General features: G+C 55.4%; 1 protein-coding gene across 5 annotated transcripts in view; it reads right to left on the bottom strand.

The window, feature by feature from the left end:
- Positions 1-367: 367 nt before the first annotated feature.
- CNTFR (ciliary neurotrophic factor receptor) overlaps positions 368-22589 on the bottom strand; it is a 38321-nt gene continuing 16099 nt past the window's right edge. For 3 of the 5 annotated variants that reach the window (XM_032307807.1, XM_032307802.1, XM_032307806.1), the window contains 8 exons: positions 18288-18369; positions 13866-14099; positions 6826-6943; positions 6485-6651; positions 5148-5311; positions 1665-1845; positions 1079-1247; positions 369-986 (listed from right to left, as the gene is read on the bottom strand). In XM_032307807.1, coding sequence (XP_032163698.1) covers position 986; positions 1079-1247; positions 1665-1845; positions 5148-5311; positions 6485-6651; positions 6826-6943; positions 13866-14099; positions 18288-18369 — 1116 coding nt within the window. In that variant the 3' untranslated portion in view covers positions 369-985. Of the gene's footprint in view, positions 987-1078; positions 1248-1664; positions 1846-5147; positions 5312-6484; positions 6652-6825; positions 6944-13865; positions 14100-18287; positions 18370-22589 lie in introns of those variants that run through there. The other 2 variants (XM_032307805.1, XM_032307803.1) reach the window with 2 other exon arrangements.

The following is a 22589-nucleotide window of genomic DNA, read 5'->3' as shown; positions in this document are numbered from 1 at the left end:
AAGCCAAGGCTTTCTTGGAGGCCAGCTCCGGAGATGACCCTTGACGGGCCTTTCCCTGTCAGGATTCAGCAGCCTCCAGGACTGACTGGACATCCCCACGTGGGACCTGCCTCACTGGGACCCCTCATCCCCTACAACTCTGCCTCTGGCCTCCAGGAAACCCTATCCTCCAAAGCAGCAGAAAGCCCCCACCTCCAGACACACCTGTCTGAGGGCAATACTGCCTGTCCCCATCTCTGTGGAAAGAGTTGTCTCTAAGCAGAATTTCTTCCCTCCTCCAGGCCTTAAGAGGGATCCTTGGAAGAAGGATACCCTCCCCAAATGGGTCTGGTTCAAGGACTCATGAAATGGTGACGTTTAATGAGAACCCCCCACCCTCCCACCCCTGTATATACATCTATAAAAAATTCAAATACAGCAAGTTACCATTGAGTCAGACTAGAAGGGACTGACAGGGCATTAAATACTGCGGGGTGGGAGCAGGGAAAGGGGAGGGTCATACAAAACGGGCACAGGTGGGGGAGTGAAAAGTGTGGGTGCTGGGGGGAGGGGGATGGCTGGGCCCCCCCAGCGTCAGGAGCTTATAATCTGATGGTGGCAACAGAGACCCTGGGACAAACAGGAGGCTAGGGCAGGAGGAGAAATTATGGATGTGAGGGGCTCCCCTCAGACCCCCCCAAGGGCTCCTGGGAGTCGCTGGCATTGGAGGGTCCAGCCCGAGGGGCCAGGGTTGGGGTGGGGGGTCTTTGGTGGGTGGGTTAGCTGCGGGGTCCTCCTCCCCTGAGGGACCAAGGAGGGCCAACATGGTGTGGCAGGGCTAGGGGGTGGCAGGCCCGGGCCTGCCGGGGTCTCTACAAATTATGTTTGAAGAGAATGCAGAAGGTCCTCCTGCCCGTGTGCAAAATAGAAACTGGAGTCTGCGGGCTCAGCTCCGGCCTCCTGCTCCTCTGCAGGTGCGCTGGCATGTCCTCACAGGATGCCGGGCTCTGGGGAGACAGGGCAGGGGGCTGTGAGGGATGAGGGTGGGATGGGGGGTCCCCTCAGGCTCCCCTCTACCACCCAGCCTCACCTGACTTACCAGATCAGAAGACTGTTGGCAGTGGCGGCAGCGGCAGCCAGGGCCAGAGTTACAGGGACACTGATCAAGAAGGGTGCTGAGGGTCCTCCGCCGCTGCCCAGCTCCCCAGGGTCACAAATCTTCGTGGTGGGTGGGGGTGCCAATGAGCTGGTGGTGCTGGTCGTGGTCTCTGGGGAACATGGAGGGAACTCAGGGCCGGGCCGGGGCTACAGTCCAATCCCAGGTCTGGGGGCTTCAAGAAGCACACTGTTCCTGCTCCCTGTGTTAGGCAAGTACTGCCTCCCCCATCAGACAGCCCCTGCTTCCTCTCTCAGACGTGTCCTGCCTCACCCACCAGGCAGATCTTGCTTCCCCATGGCTCTCAGATGACCCTTCCACCTGATGGCCCCTACCAAGAATGACCAGACAGCAAGGACCAGGACCAGGACCAGCTTCGGTAGGACAGACAGACAGGAGTGTGGCAGCCCGCAGAGTGCCTGGGGCAGAGGCTCTCAGGCTCTAAGTCCTGGGAGGATTTGGAAGGTGGGAGATAAAGCCAGGCAATAGCACAGGCCCCCTGGGGGAATGAGGGCGAGGGGGTGCTTACCCGGGGCCTGGGCCTCAGTGGTGAGGTGTCGTGGCTCCTCAGTCCAGGGTGTGGCATGAGCGGCCACGCTCCAGTCACTCCATGTCCCAATCTCATTGTCCTTGGCCGCCACCTGGATGATGTACTCCTTCCCAGCATAGGCATCTGTGATGGTGTGTGTTGTGCCATCTGACAGCTCTACCTGCAGCCAGACCACAGGATGGGGGTGGGGAGCCCTGGGGGTCAGGAGAGTGAGGTACCCCCAGAGGAACTGAGAACACTTCTGGGGAGAAAAGAGTGAAAATCCCCCTACTGGAGGAAAAGAGAGCTGCCCCCGGAGGGAGAAAGAGGGTATCGAGAATATTCCCGAAGGCGGGTAAAGAAATCTTGGGGAGGAGACCCCGAGGGAAGGAAGAGGATCCTGAAGGAGAGTAAGAAAATCTTTTAGGAGACCAGGAGCACCCCCGGGGGAAGAGAAGCAGGACTTTGCTCAATGTCTCACCCTGCTGTCATCCCAGCTCCCTCCCAGTGCCCAGCCTGAGCCCTGATCTCAGTCTCTGCCTGGAGGTGACAAGAGTAACAGGGTAAGAGAGGAGCTGGTGATGTGCTTAGAAGAAAGGTTGTAAATACAGATAGGGAGCTAGGCTGCCTGAGTCCAGGTTTTAGCTCTGTCCCCTCTCAGCCAGGTGACCAAGTAAATTAACCTCCTCATGCCTTGCTGGCCTGATCTATAAAATGGCATTCCTGACCTACCTCACAGGAGTAGGGTGAGGACTCAGGCGCATGGGAAGCACCTAACACACTTCGGCCAGCTCTGTCGTCATCATGGGTTCTAGCTCAGAGCCTGGCTTCCCAGATGCCCCATACGCCCACCAGCCTGGCCCCAACTAGGCTTCTCCCTCGGGAAGGCCACAGTACGGTAATCACCCTGTCTGAGGCAGAAGGAGGGGGGCAGTTCCCAAGCTGCGGGACAGCAGGACAGCTGCTCCATTTCCTCCTAGAGGCATCACCACCCCACCCCCGCCTGGGCCAGCCCTGTTCTGCTGGTCTCCCCCACCCTTCGGGCTGGCCTGCCTGTCCGGCGCCCCTCCCAGTCCCAGGCTGGGCTCTGGTTCATCTCAGCGGCACCCGCTGCCTCATTAAGCCTCCTCGTAAACAGGGGCAGCCGGCAGGGGCGGAGGAGGGGGCTGCTCTGGGCCACGTCTGGCTTCAGGGCTTTCTTGGTCCCTGTTCCAATCTCCCTTCCCGGAACACTGGGGTCTAGGCTACCCACCTGACAGGCTGAGAGTACAAGAATGCATGTGTGTGTGTGTGTGTGTGTGTGTGTGTGTGTGTGTATTCATGTGTGTGAAGATGGGTCTAAGGAAGCCCCTCCAATAACCTGACCCCTCCCGCTCCCATCTGTGGCCTAGAGGAGGAGACACTGGTAAAGGTCAGGGTCAGGGTGAAAGTCATTTAGGGCCCAGACCTGGGCTCAGTCAGTCCTACTCCCAGCTCTGGAAGATCGAGGGACCCCACAGACTCTCGCCACCCTGGAGTTGGGTCCCAGTTCCTCCTCTGGTTCCGTATACCATTTAGCCCTCCAAAGATCACCTCTGGCTGAGTAGACACAGAGAGAGCTATGGAGAACAGATCAAATTAGCACCTCATTGGTGGGCTTATGGTGGGCACCATACACTGCTAGAAACGTGGCCCAGGAGTCCAGTGCTTTCCTGGCAGCCATATCCCCTAGCCTCCAGCCCTTCTTGCTAGGTTGTCACTGATCCCTTAATCCACACCCTTAAGAGAATGGCTCCTCACTTGGCAGGAATTCTCTAGTAGCTGGCATCTGCCTCAGAGTCCTCCCTTCAGTCTGCCGTGGCACACGTCACACTCGCCCTCCAGCCTCCCTGCTGAGTCAGGCCAGAGCAAAAGATGCAGGGAACCCATGCTGGGTCCCAGTACTTGCCCTGCCTTGTCCATGCTGAGAAAGCCCCTGCCAGACCTCATGGTACCCATTCCTATTCATCCTGGCCTACAGCTCTCATTTCCCTCTGGAAATCCAGTGATGTTTTCTTCTGCTCTCCTCTCTATACCCGCTCCCGATCATACACCTGCTTCTTTCCAACGTAAAGGATCCGGCAGAGTAGATTCTATTCAGAGTGAAAGTCAAGTTCAAAAGAGCCATAAATCGAGCCAACTGTAATGCCAACAAGCTATGGAACAGGGCAAGCACGCCAGCGGCCATACATGCTCTTACCACAGAGTCCTCATACTCTGCGCGGCTCACATCGGTATGGGGGGAAGTCCTTCAGTGTGTGCTCTTGGCATGTTAGTCACACACATGTATGGAGCATGGTTGCTGCTGGGAACCACGTGTACGTGTGCATGTTCCCGTGTGTGTGGTGGGCGGCACGCCAGGTCCACCGCGAGGCGTGTGCGCTGCGATGCGCGGGGCTGCTGCCTGTAGCTCGTTAGCAGGGGAGGGGGGCTTGTGAAACTAGACCCTGGTTATTAGCAATGCATTAGGCGCGGGCAGCTGGCCAGGCGGGAGGGACTCCGGACTCCGTCAGAGAACATGTGAGCAGCCTTTGTGGGGGCCAGGCCTACAACCCGGACAGGCACCCTGGAATCAAATTACGTACTTTAAAGGGTAGCTGGAAGGGGGGCGTGAGGAGATGGGACTGGAGCCCAGTGGGTGGGTTGATCCCTGAGTACCAGCCCGGGTTAGCCTACAGAGCACCCTCATAGCCCCACTCCTAGCCAGTAGACCTCACGGGCCAGAAAGAGAGCCTGCAGCACTATGGGCCTAGGGCTGCCAAGGAGAGGGAACGCTAAGTCGGCTCCAAACGCCTGGATGCTCCTCAGAACGACTATAGCTTGAGTAACATCCCAGACCACAGGCTGACCCCAGACCGGCCCTCAACCACTGCTCCATTCCTGGCCTGGGATACCTTCCGACCTATAAACTTGAGCGGACCCCTCAGTTACATCTGACTTTGGACCGTGACACTAGTCATGGCCTGAACCCATACCATGGAACAAGTTTGACACCACTGCCTGATTTTGACCCCCTGAACCCTTGAGCCTGTGAATCCTTGAGGACAGAGATGTAATGCCCTTTGTGTCCAGTACAGGCCCACGGCCTGGGCCAGAGTCTAAGAGGGAGAGGCCTGATCAGGGCTGAGAGCCAGAATTAAGGAAAGGGAAATCCCACCTGTCCTGTCTGCCATCTCCCTTCTGGGATTTCTCCCCATTACCCTGGGAGCCCAAAAACAGATGTGTTCCCATCACACTCATGGACATCACAGGGAACCCTTTAGGGCTTCAGATCAAGATACCTTCCTGAGTCCCATCCATCCTTCCAGGCCCAACTGATCCCTTCTCCCCGAGGAAACAAAGTCTCTCTGGCTGCGCCCAGTCTTCACACTGGAACAGCAGCCTGCTGATACTGGTGTATGGACCCCTCCCGTGCCATGCGGCTCTGACTCAGGTGCTTGGGTTGTGAGGAGGGCACACACTCACATGCTGCCACTGGTCCAGGATGAGGGGTCGGTAGCGCAGAAAGAACTTGAGAGGAAAGGACTCAGGGTCAGGCCAGGTCGAAGGGGTCTGCCAAGTCACCTCCAGCCGGCGAGGGTTGCTGGGTACTGGTCGGGCTACCACATTTTCTGGAGGGTCAGGCTTCACTGTTAAGGAGACACAGCTTCATTATCTCACTAATTGCTGGGAATGACCCCACTTTGTCAACTCCAGTCGCATTGCCAACCACCATCCTAGTTGTCACAGTGGCCACCTCTCTTCTCTGCTGTCAGTTCTGGCAACTACCATTAACAACCATCTCATTATTTTCACCTCTCACATGCCTGTCACCACCAAGGACTGTCAGTACAGTCACTGTCACCAGCTCATGATAGCGATATCCCAAATTTCATCCCATCATCCCAACCCCATGCTAATAATGACCAGCATCCCAATTACTGTGTCTCTATGATGGCTCCACCATTACCAGCATTACCTCCATTGTCCCCTGGGTCACCCCCTCCTGCACCAGCATCATACACTCCTCTCAAGCTTGGCTTTTCACCTCAAGTCTTCCAGTTCCAAACTGAGATACACTGTTCCCCGGGAAGAGCCTGGGCTTGAAACTGCTCTTGAAGCTGGTCAAGGTTAAGAGATAGTCCACAATTGTGGCAGATATGGGTTGGAAGTAGGCTGAGAACATGATGGGAGTCTAAGGGCCCAGCTCATGTAGAAACAGTCTGGGGGACCCAGCCATGAGGGTCTGGCTGGGATGGGGCAGCAGCAGGCAAGGGGTCTGGCTGGGATGGGGTAGGGGAAGAGCAGGCAAGGGGTCTGGTGGGGATGGAGTAGGGGAAGGCTAGGGATCTGGTTGGGATGGGGCAGCAGCAGGCAAGGGGTCTGGCTGGGATGGGGTAAGAGCAGGCAAGGGGTCTGGTGGGGATGGGGGTGGGGTGAGGGCGGTATCTGTCCCAGTCCTGTCTCCTGTTCTGACACCTCATTCATCACAAGCCGTAAGGAAGCCATTAGCGTGGGGTGGGGGGGAGGCTGCAGCTGCACAAGGGTCTGGCCCAGCCTGCCCCCCTCCCCCTCCTATATACTCTGGGAGCCAGAGAGATGATGGGAAGAGCTGCTGGAAAGGTCTCTTGGCCCATGCAGGTAAAGGACATTCACGCCAATGTTCACAGGTCTATACATGCCATGAACATATGTCTGTATGGGCCACACATACCATGCACACATGTGAACATCCCTCCCGGTGCTCACACACAACTCTGGCACACATCCACTTACACACTCCCACCGGAGTGTGCTGCAGGGACCAACCCCATCCCACGCACCAATGGTGAACTCGTCGAAGGTGATAGCTGTAGCATTGTGGCCCAGGGCATTGCTGACACTTATCGAGACCTTGTACTTGATGGTGGAGAACAGGTGCATGTAGCGGATGTGGCAGCGGTTCTTGAGGGCTGGGTCCTTCTCACAGACCATGATTTTGGAGCCGTGCCTGGGGAAGGGTGAGGCCCAGACACTGTTACCAACATCAGGGGTCAGGTGCGGCAAAGGTTGGGGGAAGGTCAAGCCCAAGGCTGGGCTAGGGTCTGGACTGAGGGCACGGTGGGTGGCTGGAGGAGAGGTGAGAGGTCAGGGGTGGAACGGGGTCACAGGCAAGTTTACTCACAGCACAGTCACATTGAAGGTGTTGGGGATGTAGGTAGGGGTGGGCAGATGCCAGCTGCAGTAGAAGCCCTTGGGGTAAGTGTTGGAACGGCAACTGAGCACGGGCTCCCGCGGCGGCACTGAGGGGTGAGCACAGCATGGTCAGGAGCCCCTAGTCCCCTGCACTAGTGTGGGGACAGGTGGGCCCCAGAACTCCAGCTCTCCCCGTTCAACCCATCAGCAATGCCAGAGGTTGGGGAGGGGTGGCTGTCAGCGAGGGCCTGAGGCTTCCCAGGCCGCAGAGAGCCAGATGTTTAATTAAAGAAAAACAAGGGTTATATGAAGAGGGAGCCCCCCCCACCTGCTCAATGGAGGCGGGAACTGCGGGGAACAGGGGGCTGCGGGCCTCAGCTCATCAATCACAGGACGGAGGTGATGTCTGGGGGAATCGGCCCCAGCCCCACATCTCCTGACACGTTGTGTCCATTCACAGAGAAAAACTTTGCAAGGGAGGCTGCAGGGTGGGGGGAGGGGGTGTCCTGACTGGGTCCTCTGGTTGCTAGAATAATCAGAGTGCACTCCCTGGAGGAGTCATCCCAGGCTTCCCCCAGTAGAGATTAAGAAACATGAGGCCAAGCCCGGTGGTTCCCCAGGAACAGCCACACTGGGCGGCTAGGTGTCTACATGCATGGGTACATGTGTTACATGTGTCTCTGTGACATCAATGACCCACAACGGAATGTAGATACATACACAGGAGTATCTAGGGCATGGCTCAGACTGTGTGTCCATGTATGACTGACTGCATGTGTGTGCACATGCGTACTGAGAGGAAGCTATTGTTCCCTTGCTGCGTACCTCACCCAAGCCCCAGCTCCCAGCTCCACCATCACAGACCCCTTAGGAAGCCCCTTACTTGGTTAGCAGGGTAGCAGCAGCCTGCAATCTAGAGTGCGGAGTCCCAGAGAGAGATGGAGACGGCCTAGAGTCACACAGCAAGCCAGGGCTGGGACTCAACCCTAGGATGGGGCTACCTACCCACCTACATGACCACATGTACACACACTTGGGAAGTCCTTTCTGCTATCCAACCACATTTCTTGCTGCTGTGAGCACTCAGCCCAGCTGTCCCACACTCAGGCATTGGATAAGGCGTGAGGACAGGCGGCTCAGGTTCCTGGAAGGAGGCAGCTTCTGTGATCTGACCCAGGCAAGGAATGTCCGTCAGTGGCTCCAGGGACACTGATACCTCCCTCCTAGGTCCCCCTCCCCCGCCGCCCCACCCTCTGCCTGACAGGTGGACAGGAAATGGGAGGGGGGCAGTTCAATAAGCCAGGGACTGTGAAAGGGGGAGTACATGTCTATGCTTGTCGAGTGGCCATGGTGACACATGGGGAACTGTGGGCTTTCATCCACAGTGTACACGTGACTGTGACTCTGATTGCACGTACATGTCCAGTGTGTGGGAAGTGTATGTGTATCGGGGCTGAACCCCCAGGGCCCAATCTGGCTTTGCAGCAGGAGAGATGAGAGGGTCAGAGAGGCATCCGGGAAGCTTGGGTGTATGTAGCAGCTAGAGTGGACTACGCTGTGGGCAAAAGTGTGGCTCTATGCCCCAGGCCTGCAGGGATTGCTAGAGCCCAGCTGAGACCCCCACAAGGGGCAACCTGCATTCTATCCACTGCTGTCTGCCTCCCCTGGGGAGCCTTCCTGGCTCTGTGTCCATCTTGTGTCTGTTCCATGTTCATCCTGTGTGCCTCTCATATCCCTTCCCTAACTGCCCAGGGACACAGAGGCAGGAGGGTGGGGTGGGGGATGGTCAAGGACACAGGAAGTGCCTTGTGGGGGCCTGCAGGCCAGGCCAGAGTTGGCAGCCACCCCAGGAGAAAAGGACATTCTGAGGTCGGCTGAGAAGCCTCCACTCCCCCTCCTGCCACCCCCCCCCTTACCCCCAGCTTCAAAGGAGAAGGGTGCTGGGGGTGGGGTGGGTACTAAAGGCTGCAGAGTCAGCTCCTTGCTGCCTGGGACTCTCTGGAGGGCAGAGCGGGCCAAGGCACTGGACTCACAGGCCCGCCCCCTCCACCAGCCAGCCTCCCACTGACCAGTCCCCTCCATTCCCCCATGACCATCCTCTCCCATAAGACCAGCTTCCCCCTCAAACCAGTTCCTCTCTCTGACTGGGCAGGTCATGGGGGACCAGGGGGCCAGGCAGGGCTCTGTCTCTCATCTGGCTACTCCTGCCTGGCCTTGGGCCCTGAGTAGGGAAGGGCTTGGGTTTCCTGACAGGGACCAGGTTTCTCAGAGGGAAAAGGAGGAAAGAAAAACAAAGAAAGGAAGAAAAGGAGTGACTTGCTGCAGCTGGAGCCCAGCTGAGGGGCCGGGTGGGCGGAGGTAGGGGTGCTGTGAGAGACCAAGTGTGAGGTTGTGGGACAGTGTACGATCAGGCCTGTTATGAGTGGGCTGCAAGATGGGGAAGAAGCTGCTTTTAAGACATGGCAATTGTGAGGCTGTCTGGTAACTCTGAGAGGCTTCATGCATGTGACTAAAATCCTGGGCAAGCGTGTAACCGTGCGATTGGCTGTGTGTGACTGCAGACTGCATTTGTGTGGGACTCTGGGCGGGCTGTTTGATCTCAGGACCGCCTGGACGGGTCCGGCCTAGGGGCTGAGGCATTCTGAGAATACGTGTAAGTACGCCATCATGTCTGAACACGGGGAACAGCACGACTCCATACCTGAAATACTGTATGTGAGATGAAGCTGAAGCCTGAACATATTTTTCAAACTGTGGGTGTGGGAAAGTGCCCGGAATTCCAAGTGTGTCCACACGTATGAACTGACCACCACATGAGAACATGTTAGAGGCTGTGTGTGAGCAAAAACTCCTACGCATGTCAGGTCATTCTCTGGGCATACAGACATATTCCTGGATGCCCAGGCATCCCAAGCTGCCCCTTCTGGGGGTTCCTGAAATGCCCAAGTGACTGTGGCAGCCTATGGCAGGACATCCTTGGGTCCCACACAGGGCCATGTGTGCGTGTGTGCGTGTGCCCCCGCTGGCCCAGGGTTTGTTTGTTTTCCTCCTAATTGGCTTGTTTTTCCATGTCCATCCCACCAAACCGCATGTTTTTCCTCTCATCTCGCCAGCCCGCCTGGGCTGGAGCCCCCAGCACGCACAAGGCCTGCCCAGCGGCCCCGAGAGGAGGGGCAGGCTGCCCACACCCCTGGCCAGGCCAGCTCAGGCTGGGTGGGGCAGGGTGACCCTTCCAGCTCCAGCCCTGCCTGGGCCCCACCCACACTCCTCCTGTCTGGCATCAAAGCCTTATACCATGACATCTCTTAAGGCACCCCAACTCCTGGCTTCCCAGATGCCCCTCTCCTGTCTCCCACCTGTCTTTTTTCCCCCCAGACATCTTCATCCACAAGCTGCTCTTTCCTTCTCAGCAAACAGGGCTGAGGGGGAAGCAGCGCTGCACCAGGGTTTCTGAAGTTCCTGTCCTGACCAGTCAAATGCAAATATGTAAAAACTGGACAAGGAACTGTCCATGTCAAATCAGTAAATCACTCTGATTTGTTTTAGCTTAAAACCAGAAAGACACTGAATCAGCAGTGTCTAGTAAACCGAAGGATGCTACTAAAGGAAAGCAGGTGATCCTGTTTCCTGATGTGGGCACTCCTCTCACCATCCTGTCTGAGCAGACACCAGGGGGTGGGAAGGTGGACTGGGAGAAAGCAGTTCAGGGATCAGTCTGGTTAAGGGGACTTTCAATAGGATATTTTTATGATCAGTTTCCCCTGGAAATAGAAACATGAAAACCGTAAATGTTTCAGATAAATATTAAATAATTTGGCTTCAATGACTCACAAATCAGGGGTAACTCTGTCCTATTCTCTGAGTGCTGGCTAGAAGAATAATTTGATATTGAATGTTGCCAAACCCAGTCTCTTGTTACTAATATAAAGTGACTGAGACAATCATGATTAACGTCCCTTGTTCCTCTGACCAGCTCTTTAGAAGGAAATAAGGTAATGAGAGATAAGTACCTGTTACTAATGCTACAGCCAATTCATGGCCAGCTCTCCTCTGACGGGCAGAGCCCTGGGAGTGGTCAGCACTGTAAAAGGTCTGGGCTCTGGTCACAACGGGGCAGCTGTGGGCATGTCCTGTGGGTACAGACCACAGACATCACTTCTAAACCCAATTCCCCTCCAATGACCTTTCAAAAATCAAGTCATTAGGAATACGGCCTAGGGTCACCAAGGTCTAGCCATGATGGCCAGCCTTGTCCATCCTAAGGACTTCTAGGACTCAAATCGAGAAAAGAGGGGTGTCAAATTGGTCTCATGCTTTTTCCATGGCACTTTTCTGTGTGTAAGGACATGGGGCTAGGCTGAGTGTTCCACTTCCAACAGATGTCGTGGTGGGCCCGGGAGAACTCAGGTAGGTTGGTCCCGTATTTCTCAAGCTGGCCGACAGGGGTCATTCCACCCCTGGCTTGCAACTAAGACACTTGGCTATGATTGCTATCTTTCTAGTTTAAACACAGGAAGGCTCTTCTGTGTGAAAAGGAATATCCCCATCAAAACGTATTTTCAGGGCGCCTGGGTGGCTCAGTTGTTAAGCCTCTGCATTCGGCTCAGGTCATGGTCTCGGGGTCCTGGGATCGAGCCCCGCATCGGGCTCTCTGCTCAGCAGGGAGCCTGCTTCCCTTCCTCTCTCTCTCTGCCTGCCTCTCTGCCTACTTGTGATCTCTGTCTGTCAAATAAATAAATAAAATCTTTAAAAAAAAAAAAAAAAACTATTTTCACACCTCCTCTACCTGCACCAGTGGGTAAGTGTTTTGGGGATGACCATGAGCAGTCCTTCAGTCTAACATTTCTCATGCTGTCCATGCCAGTCTCCTGACAACAGGGAAAGGGCCTGCTCCTAGGTTGCTCATGTATCTCTTTCCCTCAGCAGCTCCCAGGGAATAAAGAAACCACCCTCAGAAAGTGGGGTGCATCCCCCATATGGGGTGAGGCCGGAGAAACGTGAATCTTTGGCTCAAGGAAAAGAGAAATGGAACTTTTTTCAGAATATTCTGTTGGTGGGTGCCTGTCCAGCTGACCCTCAGCAACACTGAGAAGCTCCTCATTCCAACTTCTCCAAACCTTTCTTCTGAATCACATTCACTCACTTTTCCCTCTATCTTCCTGTTGGCTCCTTCTTATCTCTTTTTGTGGCTCATCTCTCTCCATCAACCCTTTATAAAGTGATGATCTTCAGGGCCCAGTTCTGGGTCCTCTTTTCTTCTCATCCCAGAGTTCTTACTCTTGGCCATCTTACTCCCTCCATGTCCTTTCTCATCTCATCCTCAGCCCAGGCCCCAGACCCTCAGATCCACTGACTACAGCCATCAACTCCCACTGTCCCCCGAGGACCCCAACCCAACATATCTACAGCAAATGTCAGCGATGCCCTAGCAGATCCCTGGCCCATACCTACCGCCCTCTTCTGCATTTATGTGCCTAAGAGCTTTCATTGGTCACTAAAATCTGCATTGCCTGCTGAGGCATCAAGCCAAAAGTGTAGGGGAATTAAAGCATCCCCACCCCCACCCCAGGAGACTCCTTCAACCAAGGATGAGCAGGAGTTACATGAGCAGTATGTAAACTTCTGATCTCCCTCACTGCTCAGGGGGGAGACCTCCCAGGTCCATGTCCTGCCTGGGCCCTCAGAGTCCCTGCAGGGCAAAGCTGCAGTTGCCCAGAAGATAAATGGATAACTCCATCTTTACTGGTCCCCTTAACTTCCTTTTTCAAGCACTTTCTCATTTCCTTATGGTATTTCTGCCACCTGACAAATAAACTACTTGCATACACACTCTTCATCTTAGGATCTGATTCTAGGGAAATCCGAAATAAGATGACTTGCATACTACTGTCCAAACAGAACACACTATCTTTTTTTTTTTTTTTTTTTAAAGTAGACTCCACACCCAATGCAGAGCCCAACACAGGGCCTGAACTCAGGACCCTGAGAGCAAGACCTGAGCTGAGCTGAAAGCAAAGTCAACGCTTAACTGACTGAGCCACCTAGGTGCCCCCAGAACACACCATCTTTTCCTCCACAGACCCTTCCACTTTTCCTCTGTTGCAGTGATTGGTAGCACCAGCTGTCTTGATTCCCCTGCTCTCTACGCTCCTGCCCTCTCTACCTCCAATGCACCACCAACTTCTGGCGGTCCAACCAGCCCCTCTCAACTGCCCCGACTCCACGCCCTGGTGCCCAATCCTCATCATCTCCCCTGCATCCAGCAACAGCTTCCTTCCTGCCCTCGCACAGCCACCATCCAACCTGTCTCTCTTCACCACCATGAGAAGGATCTCTTAAGGACATGATGACCCTGCTCGTGTCACTCCCTAGCTTCTAGGCTCCTGATTTTCCCCATCCTCTCCTTTAGTTACCTTCCACCACCAGCACAAGTGGCCCTTCCATGCCCTCCCAGCCTCTGAGGCCTACAGCTGCACTTAGGTCTCTGTCAGAGGTGTGTCTGTCAGAGGTGACTTTGTCAATGTATCCTCCAAATCTCCCAATCTCCATGCGCCTCCCACTCTAGGAAGTGTTCTTTCTTCCCTGGAGCCTCCCAGAGTGCCTGTTCCTCTACCTGCATAGCCAGCCCCTGTAAGAGCGCACAACAGAGTAGGGTCTCTCCAGCTGGGAGCTGTGACCCTACAATTCCTCCTTCCCAGGCCCCAGAAGGATCAGGCCCTGCTAGCCCTCCTCTGCCCATCTTGTCAGAGGGAACAGGATTTCTGGATCTCACAGATCACTGGGGGGTGGGAGGGGAGATACACGTGCAAAATGCCCGGGGGTCTGGATTTTGTGGGCAACAGTGGGCTCAGAGGTCAGAAGAGGTTAGGAAAGGATCAGAGGGCAAGGGTCAGGGTGCTGCAGTATCCCCAGCCCCAAAGGAAGAGGACTGGATCTGGGCCAAGGGTCTAAGCCTCACTGACAAACCTCTTTAGTGTGGGGCGGGGGTGAGGGGAGGCGGTCAGATGAGGGGTTGGGAGCAACACTTACAGCCCACATGTAGGAGGACTTGGTGGCGCAGGTGCCAAGAATCACGGTGGAAGCAGGCATAGAGGCCGCTGTGGCCCAGTTCCAAGCCATGAAGAACAAGCTGAGAGCCGTTGAGCAGGTCGGGGGCCAGGTCTGTCCCATTTACCCTCCAAGTCACTGCTGCATCCCAGTTTGCTGTCCCACATGGCAGAGTCACATCTGAACCTAGGCGCTCGTACTGCACGTGGGGTACTTCTGTTGGGGGCAGGGAGAGCATAGGGCAAGAGTCACAGGTCACAGCCTGGCCCAGCACCACCAAGTGAATGTGAGCAGATGAGAGCCTATGATGAGAAGTCTAGGCCAAGAGGCTCTGTGTCTGATGAGGTGGGTGTCAGGAGATGAGGAGTGTGTAAAATTTCTCCATGGTTGTGAGGGTCTCCAAATTGTGTGTGTGTGTGTGCGCGCACGCACGCGTGCACGCACGCACATGTCTGGGTATTTTGTGTGTGAAGGGGTGTGATCTTCTGTGTGTATGTGTGTGGGAGAAAGTGTGTATTGAATGCTGGGAGGGGTTAAATCTCAGTGAAGACCCAGTTCACCTCCAGTCACTAGGTCCTTTAGAAAGTTTTCTTGACCCCCATGACCCTAACCTCTTGCCACCTACAGACCCAGCCCCAATCACTGACATCTGCTACCCAGGCAAGCTGGAGCTGAGGGGCCCTGCTTCTGGACTCCTTTCTCTGTCTCTTGTCCCCATCTTTGTCTCCTGTCCTGCCTCTCTCCCTCCCACTCTGGACCCTCTGACAAGCTGCCCCTAACCTGCCCACTTCAGCCATCCAGGGCTTGGGCAGCAGCAGCAGGGAGATCCAGGGCTAGAGAACTCCTAGCAGCTATCAACTTTGTGAGACAGGAACTGCTGGGGTTGGGAGGGGTGCGGGGGAGTGCTGGGGCCAGAGAGCTCTCTGACCATTCCTCTCCTGCCCCCAGGAGGGGCCTGTCAGAGCCAAAAGCAAACCCCAGCCCTGGCCTCCGCAACCCAGGCGTGATGGACTGAACCCAGGAGACTGGAGTGGAAGGGTGGGAGGGAGCACCTGTCGAGAGGCAGCCCTAGGTGGGGGAGGTGAATACGACACAGAAAATCGGAGACACTGATCTACAGACAACGCAGGAGAGGCAGGCATGCAGAGCTGGGCGGTGGGAATCTAATCTCCTCATTCCTCATCCTGCCCCCCAAGCCTGGAAGGACAGATGCTTCCCTGGTCTTGGCCAGATCTGTGGAGTGAGGATGGGAGGGGAAGAGCGAAGTGGGAGGGGGGCAGCTGGGGGGTGCTGCGGGATCCCTCGTTAACACTTGCTTACATCTCCCCTCCGGAGAGCCACCCCGCTGAGTTGGGGGATTTTCAGAGGCAATTCCTGTTAACGAGCCAATTAACTTGGGCCAGTGGCCTCTTAATTAGACTTGTTAACACCACCAGGACTGCAGGAGGTAGGGATCCCCCTATGTCACCAGCCGATACCCTCCCTCCATCAGGGCCCCCTCCCCAGTACTGCTTTTCTCTGTGCTGGAACATCTGTCCCTGTCTGCTACCTCTGTCACCCTTCCTGAGCCAGGATCTCTCTGCGTCAGGTTTCTCCCCCGCTGCCTGCCTCCAGTCTTGCCCCTCTCTGAGCCTCTCGGTCCCTGTCCCCTGTCAGAGGAGAGGGAAGCAGGAATCCCAGCCAGCCTTGACCACTCATCTGTGGGGCCTGGGACCAGCCAAACAAAGGATGAACGGCGGAAGGGCGGTGGCTGGGGGCCTTGGAGGCCACAGCTGTGAGGCTGGACCAGAGACTGAATGGGGGCCTCCTCCTGACCAGAGGCCCAGTGTCCAAGGCTCAAGCCATAGAGCTCCCCCAATCCACCAGCCCTAGCCATTGAGCGCCCCCCCCAACTTCCCCTGTCAAAACCTGGAGCTTCCAGGAAACATGCCAAGCCCCTCTCTGAACCGCCCCCCCCCACTAGAACAAACTCTGCATCCAGCTGCCTGAGGAGGAGGCTGAAAACTGACCGAAGGGGAGGGGGTGTGGCCACCACGGTCCCAGCGGCAACATGTCAACACTGACCAGCAGCAGCTCGGAACTGACTTGGACCCGATGTGGTTCTTTATACTCTGGGGCAGGTACAGCCACAAGATGAGGAAACAGCCACCCAACAACACAACAAATGAGCTAACGCTCCCAAGTCACCCTGTCTGCCTCACCAAGCAAACAGAAACACAACACAACAACAACAACAAACCAACAATGTGAGGGCAGGGCAGGAAGGACAACATGACAACGCAATGACAGAAGGCAACTACAGGCCACAGTGCAGAGACAGAGGGAGCAACGTGACATGACAATCACATAAGACACACACTGTCACAAATGCTGCAACAACACAACAACAGCAATATACACAGTCACGAAACAGCTCCAGAGATGGCAATGATTTAATCCTTTGTCTCTGGACAGCTTTCCTCCCGCCCTGTGGGTGCCCCTACTGATGTGCTGTCCATTTCAGAAATTAAATCAAGCGGCAGGGGGAGGATGGGGTTCTTGGCCTTGACGCGGTGACAAATGCTCCAAAGGAATCAGCTGTGAAAAGGTTGTTAGAAGCCAGGATGAGAGACAGAGACAGGATGAGGTCATGGACATGGAGAACACAGAAGGACAGAGCTGATGGCTCCCTCACACCTGTGCACACAGGCTCACATGAGGACCACATGCCGGAAACAGTCCCCCGGGAGTCCTAAGCAACTTCACATCACCACACACATAGGATGAAGACAGTCACCACAAGGAGAACACACACAGAACAACTGTCCACAAGGTCACAGCCACACAAGGACCCAGTCCCAGTTCAGGGATGGTTAACACCTAGTACAAGACGATCACACACATGCACAGGGAGGACATGTCCCCCAGAGGCACACTGACACATAAAGGCACAGTCTCCCATAAGGGAGACAACTGAACAGGGACACAAACATGCAAAGAGACAGAAACAGGGAGAAACTATCAAACTGTCATACAGGGTACAGTCTCAAGGACAAAGCCCCATGAAGAGCACAGTCACACATGAACAGACAATGTCACATGCAGGGCACAGCCCCCAAGAATACAACCCGAGAAATGCATTCGAACAGGAACATGGTCTCACCCACACAAGAACACAGCTTAATGCACTGGGACAGTTATCCACTCTCAGAGAGGCGGACTCACTGCTCAAGCCCCTGGGCACCTGTGGCTCTGCCTTTACCCACAGTACAGAGCAGGGCCCAGGCCAGGGGGAGTGGCCACCAGAGGTCCAAGCAAGTTAGATCAGCACACAAGCTGAAGACAGATTGACTGCAGGTGGGGGTTAATGGGCTGGCCTGGCAATCCTTTCACTCCCTGCCCACTGGGGAACAGCCCAGGGGGATGGGGGCTAGGCTTTTTCTGGGTCTCAGTGTCAGTCTCACAAGGAAGAAGGCACAGGAGCCTTGACTCATTGCCCTCCTCTAACCCACAGCCTTGAGGGTGGCAGCGTGTGCTCTGCGTCTGGGCCCCAGAAGTGCCCCAACCTTCTCTGCCTCTATCCAATCCAGCCAAGGGTGGTGGAGGGCAGGACACATCCAAGGGGAGAGCTCCATATAGCTCAGCACTTGTCTGAGGAGTTTCAAGGTCAGACCTTATGCTGATGGAGCCATGTGAGGTGTTGCCTCAAATGCAGTTTGAGCGCTGGTGGTCAAGTTAAGAGGGCACCTGTTTCCCAGCAGGGGGCAGCTTCTTGCTTTGTGGGCTGTGGGGAGAACTGAGCCCTCCCTGGACAAATGGTGGGGGGCCAGTGGCCCCACCGGAGCAATCCCTGCCCCCTCCCACCATTCCAGATGACAGACCCGTCCTTTCCTCAGGATGCCAGCCCTCCCCCACTGGTCGCCCTGCCCATCCCCACATCTTGTTCTCAGTCTGCCACCTCTGTCTCCACCTTCCCTCTGGGATAAGGGAGAAGTCTTGGCCTCTGTCTCTCTCAGTGCCTTCCACTGCACCCCCACAAGCCCCATTTCAAATGAAATCCCATTTCAATGATACTATACAGAGCCCTACCCCTCGCAGCCCCCAACTCCCGTCCCACCTGCCTGTACCCTCTACCCGCTCCCACTCCAGTAGGAAGAGGAACAGCTCATCAAGCCAGAGACACCATCAGCATGGGACCGTGTGGAGTGACTGGAGGACTGTGGGTATAAGACAACATCAGTGGGTCACCAGCATATCAATGTCATAGGACTCATGGGTGTTCATATGTGACAAGCCAGAACGTGCCAGGATATGGTCTTGGGTGGATGCATACAGCTGTGACGCAGAGGGCTCATGCTTGGCTTTGGGTGGGGGTGAGCAGGGAGCACCACCCCACCCCTCAGAATCCTCTCCTCCAGCACTCACCCTGAGGACTGTGTCTCTGTGCGTAGACGACGGCAGTGGCAGCGAGCACAGCACAGCAGGCCCACGGGACAGGAGCAGCCATCTGCTGGGAGAAATGGGGGTGAGGGGGTGTGGGGGGAAAGGAAGGGGCAGCATCAGCCCAGGCAGAAACCTCCTGGGGAGCCCCTCCCTATTCTCAGACAAGACTGGGTGATTCCAGCCCTAGGGCTAGGTATCTTGACCCCAAATGCCCTTCTTAATGGGGCTCAGGATTCTTTTTCAAGCAACAGAAAGCAACATTATTGGCATCTGGAGCCAAAGGTTTGCTAAGATGGTAGGAGGCAACCTATAGCGGTTTGTTGTTCGATAAGGCTGCTGGCTGTAGGATGTCATCAACCACGGATGAGTTATAGAACACGGGTAATGCTATAGCCATTTTAAAAACAAAAAACAACAACAATAAAAACTTTACTGGTGAGGTTGGCTAATTAGCTCTAAGCACTGCAAACCAAAAGAGTGATGTTTGAACTTAACAGAAGGTCTATACTTCTCCAAATTGCCTTGAATGGAAGGTCCTCTGCTGCGCCCCTGGGAGAGGGCCTGAAACCCTGATGCTCTAAAGCCCCTCATATCTGCACCCCCCAGCCCTCTGTGAGCCTTGCCACTGGGCTCTGGGATGTTCACAGCAGCAGGGTACCAAGGTCAGATATTGCTTTCGCTTCAGTGTACAGTGACCATGAGAGAAGGAGAGCATGTCACATGTAACTCCTTGTCAGGGGCCCCAGCCCATCCTTCACCCTAGACACATGCCTCAGGAGCCTGAGACCCACAGCCCAGATGTGCACTGTGTCTACACACACCTCTGCAGGTACACAAAGCAGTCAGGATGTCCCCAGAAGCCAGGCTGGATCCAGGGGTCCCCTCATCTGTGGTCCTGCTTCGTGGGGTAGCTCCAACTGCTTGCCCCCCACTCTACCCCAATACATGATCACACCCGAGGGCAGAGAAGTAACAATTTCCTGCAGAAAAAAAGCCTCAAACAGGACTCTCCTACCCCAGTGTGAAGACAGAGGGGGCCCATCAACCAGACAGAAAGAGAGATCCAGAGTGGAATACTGCCAGACACTCAAGCAGAGTAAGTGGTACTATTAGGGATACAGCCTGACGCACAGCCAAGACACTGTCTAAAACAACCAGACAGAGTCCCAGAGAAAGAGCTGCATGCACAGCTGGAGATACACTAGAGATACTGTGTGAGGCACTGTCAGGTAAAGCCAGATAAGCAGGTAGCTAGGACCTGAGAAGCAGGCAGAGGCTTGGTCAGAGAAAGACTGACACACAACCAAAGGGTCCACCAGTAAATACTTTAAAAGGCTCGGCCAGATGCAAGCAGACCTACCCCCAGAGAAAGAGCAAGAAACCCAGGCACAGAAACCAGCATCAACATAGCAAGGGAGCTAGAGACACTGTTGGAAACCACACCGGAGAAACTGCCTGACACACAAGCAGAGAAATACCAGAGAAACTGACAGACACAAACAGGCATCCACCCAAAAACACAGCTAGAAGGAGAGCCAGAGCCAGAGCCAGATGCTCAGTCAGGAAGTCTCTGCACCACTAAGAACACTGCCAGGGACACTCAGACACACAGACACACTGCCAGACACAGCCAGAGACACTGTCAGAAACACTGCCAGACAAACAGCCAGACATACAGCCAGAGAACTGCCAGAGAAACTGCAAACAGAGCTACAGCAGGGAGGAGACAGATGTGGGTGTCAGCCTATAGCAGTGAGTGTGAGAGCTGGGAAGAATCTGACTTCCAGGGGCTCCTTTATGGGACGGGGCTCCTGCCTGCCCGTGACTGCACTGAGCCCTCACCAGGCAAGCCCTCCCCATCTGCACCTGGCTTTCTCTAGCCATAGCAGCAGGTGCGCCACCGCCCCTCCCTGGCACAGCTTGTCTCTCTAGGCCCAGGTGGCTTTGGCTGTTCCTCCTTCCACATCAGTGACTCCCAGGGCCTCAGCTACCACTTGGCCTGGCTCCTGCTGACCCTCAGCCACTCCCCTATCTTCAACTACTCTTCAGGCTTAGAAGGTTAAGACAATGGCCAACGTCATAGTTCATAGTCTGAGAGCAGTGGGGCCAGGAAATGAACCCAGGGACTGAATTCAGAGGGAGGGAAGGAGGAAGGAGAGGGAGAGAGAGAGGCAGGCAAGAGGCTACAGTCCTACCTGGTTCCCCACCTCAACCCCTGCAGGCAGCTCTCAGATGCTGCCCCACCACCTCTGCTATCTGTCCGTGCCTTTGTCCTTACAGCTAGGAAGATACACTACCTCAGTGCCAGGACCCACTGCCTACCACAGGGGGCAGGAACCAGGGCCAGCAGAAGCAGAAGGGACCAAGGTTAGATCTAGGACCCAAGAGGGACAGGGTGGCCCTCTGCTCCCAGCTCCTTCATGGTCCCAGTTGGGGGTGCAGGGGCAAAAAGACAGCCTGGCATGAGTGTGCACACACACACACACACACACACACACACACACTCAGGCCCCCTCAGGGGGAGGGGTGGCTTCTTCATCAAAGTCGCCTCCATCAGCCCGATGAGTTACTGTAAGGGCCGGGCCCTGGGCCAACGGGGCTGCAGCCATGGGAGACGGGCGCTGCCGAGAGCGAGAGCAAGTGCTGCAGAGAGTGGGGGATGGGGTACCGAAACAGACACCGCATGGCTGGGGGCACCCAGCAAAGGCAGAGACCCAGGGAGGGGGGAGCAGAGAAGCAGAGAGGGAAAGCCATGAGCCAAAACACAGGAGACAAGTAGAGACCAAAATTGGGAGAAATGGGAGAGGAGACCCAGAAAGAGAAATGGGAACCACAGGGGATGGGCAGAGATCCAAGGGCAGAGGAAGGGACAGATCCAGAGAGGGTCTCTGTGCCCATCCTAGAGCATCTCTCTAAGCCCACGTACCTCCCCCAGTGCAGAGGGAGGATGCTGTCGGTGCAGCCTTCCTGGAGGCTACAAGGCTTCTCCCTGGAGACCGAGAAGTGCAGCACCCAGGGGATAAGGGAAGACTAAAACCCTACCCTACCCCACCCCACCCCATCTCTGCCCCTGCAGATCCAGAAAGCCCCAAGCCAATTTCACTCTTCCCTTCCTTCAGAGTCCCAGCTGGTTCCACTCCCAGGTAGGGAAGCTGAGGCCAGAGGCATCCAGGCTCTACCTCCACCCTGCCCTAGCTCATCTCAGGCCACCCATCCCAGGGCAAAGAGCATCTTCCCCAAGAATTTTCCAAGTCCACACCCCATGGCTCTGGGATAGATCAAGAGGATAAATCCCATGGCCTCAGATAGGGGCCATACAAACTGGCTGAAGCTCTCTGTAGACCCCTGCACCGGCCAGCCTTGCCACTAGCCCCAGCCGCACGATGAGGAGGCAACAGAAGACACTCTACCAACAAGGAAGGGGGCCAGTACCTAGCAGCCCACACTCCTGTTAGCACAAGATGCCCAGCACCTCTCCTGACACAGAACCTCACAGTGCCATCATTACACACATACACAGGTGATGCATTAAGAGACAAATCCTGGGCCCCCAATTTCCTGTCACTGTCCCACTGTGACACAAAGACACCATTACACAGTGAGAACAACACCCAGTGAAAATGACACGGGTATAGTTGACAATGGCACACAGGGGTGCTAATAGTCATTACAGTGAAATGACAAATAATGACACCAACAAATGGGACAATGATACCTGTTGACACAGACACAGTCACAGTGACAATAACCCCAGAATCAAAAACGCAATGAGACTGACAGTCACATAGAGTAACAACTAAGGTGCATCCTCAGTAACACAGAGATGCTGACAGTCAGACTTAGTAACACGGACAGTCACACAGAGTAACAGCAGCCCACAGTAATACTGGCACCACAGAGGCTGGCAATCACTAGCAGGAACGCTGGCAGACACAGTGACAGGCTCCAGCTTAGGGACCTCAATTACTTAGTTTCTAAGTCTGGTTTAAGATCTAGGATCCAAGACTCTTCTCTCTAGCCCCAGCAAGGTCCCTGGTGCCCTGTGTCCCCAACCCGCAGCCCTTGACCAGCTGAAGGTGCAACCTGAGGGAGGGGGGGTGTGAGTTTGGAGAGCTCCTATGTATCCCTGCAGAAGGTTACACAGGCCCAACCCTCAGGAATCCCTGCCACATCCAGAGTCAGAGTGGGGGGTTCTAAGCACCCCTGGTTGGGGCCCAGCTCTAACCAAAGTCACTGGCCTGCACTACCCACCCAGGGTCTTGGACCTGGGTGAGGTCAGGAACA

Source organism: Mustela erminea, chromosome 12 (genome assembly GCF_009829155.1).
Source record: "Mustela erminea isolate mMusErm1 chromosome 12, mMusErm1.Pri, whole genome shotgun sequence".
Classification (NCBI taxonomy): domain Eukaryota; kingdom Metazoa; phylum Chordata; class Mammalia; order Carnivora; family Mustelidae; genus Mustela; species Mustela erminea.
This window is presented reverse-complemented; position numbering and strand designations above follow the sequence as displayed.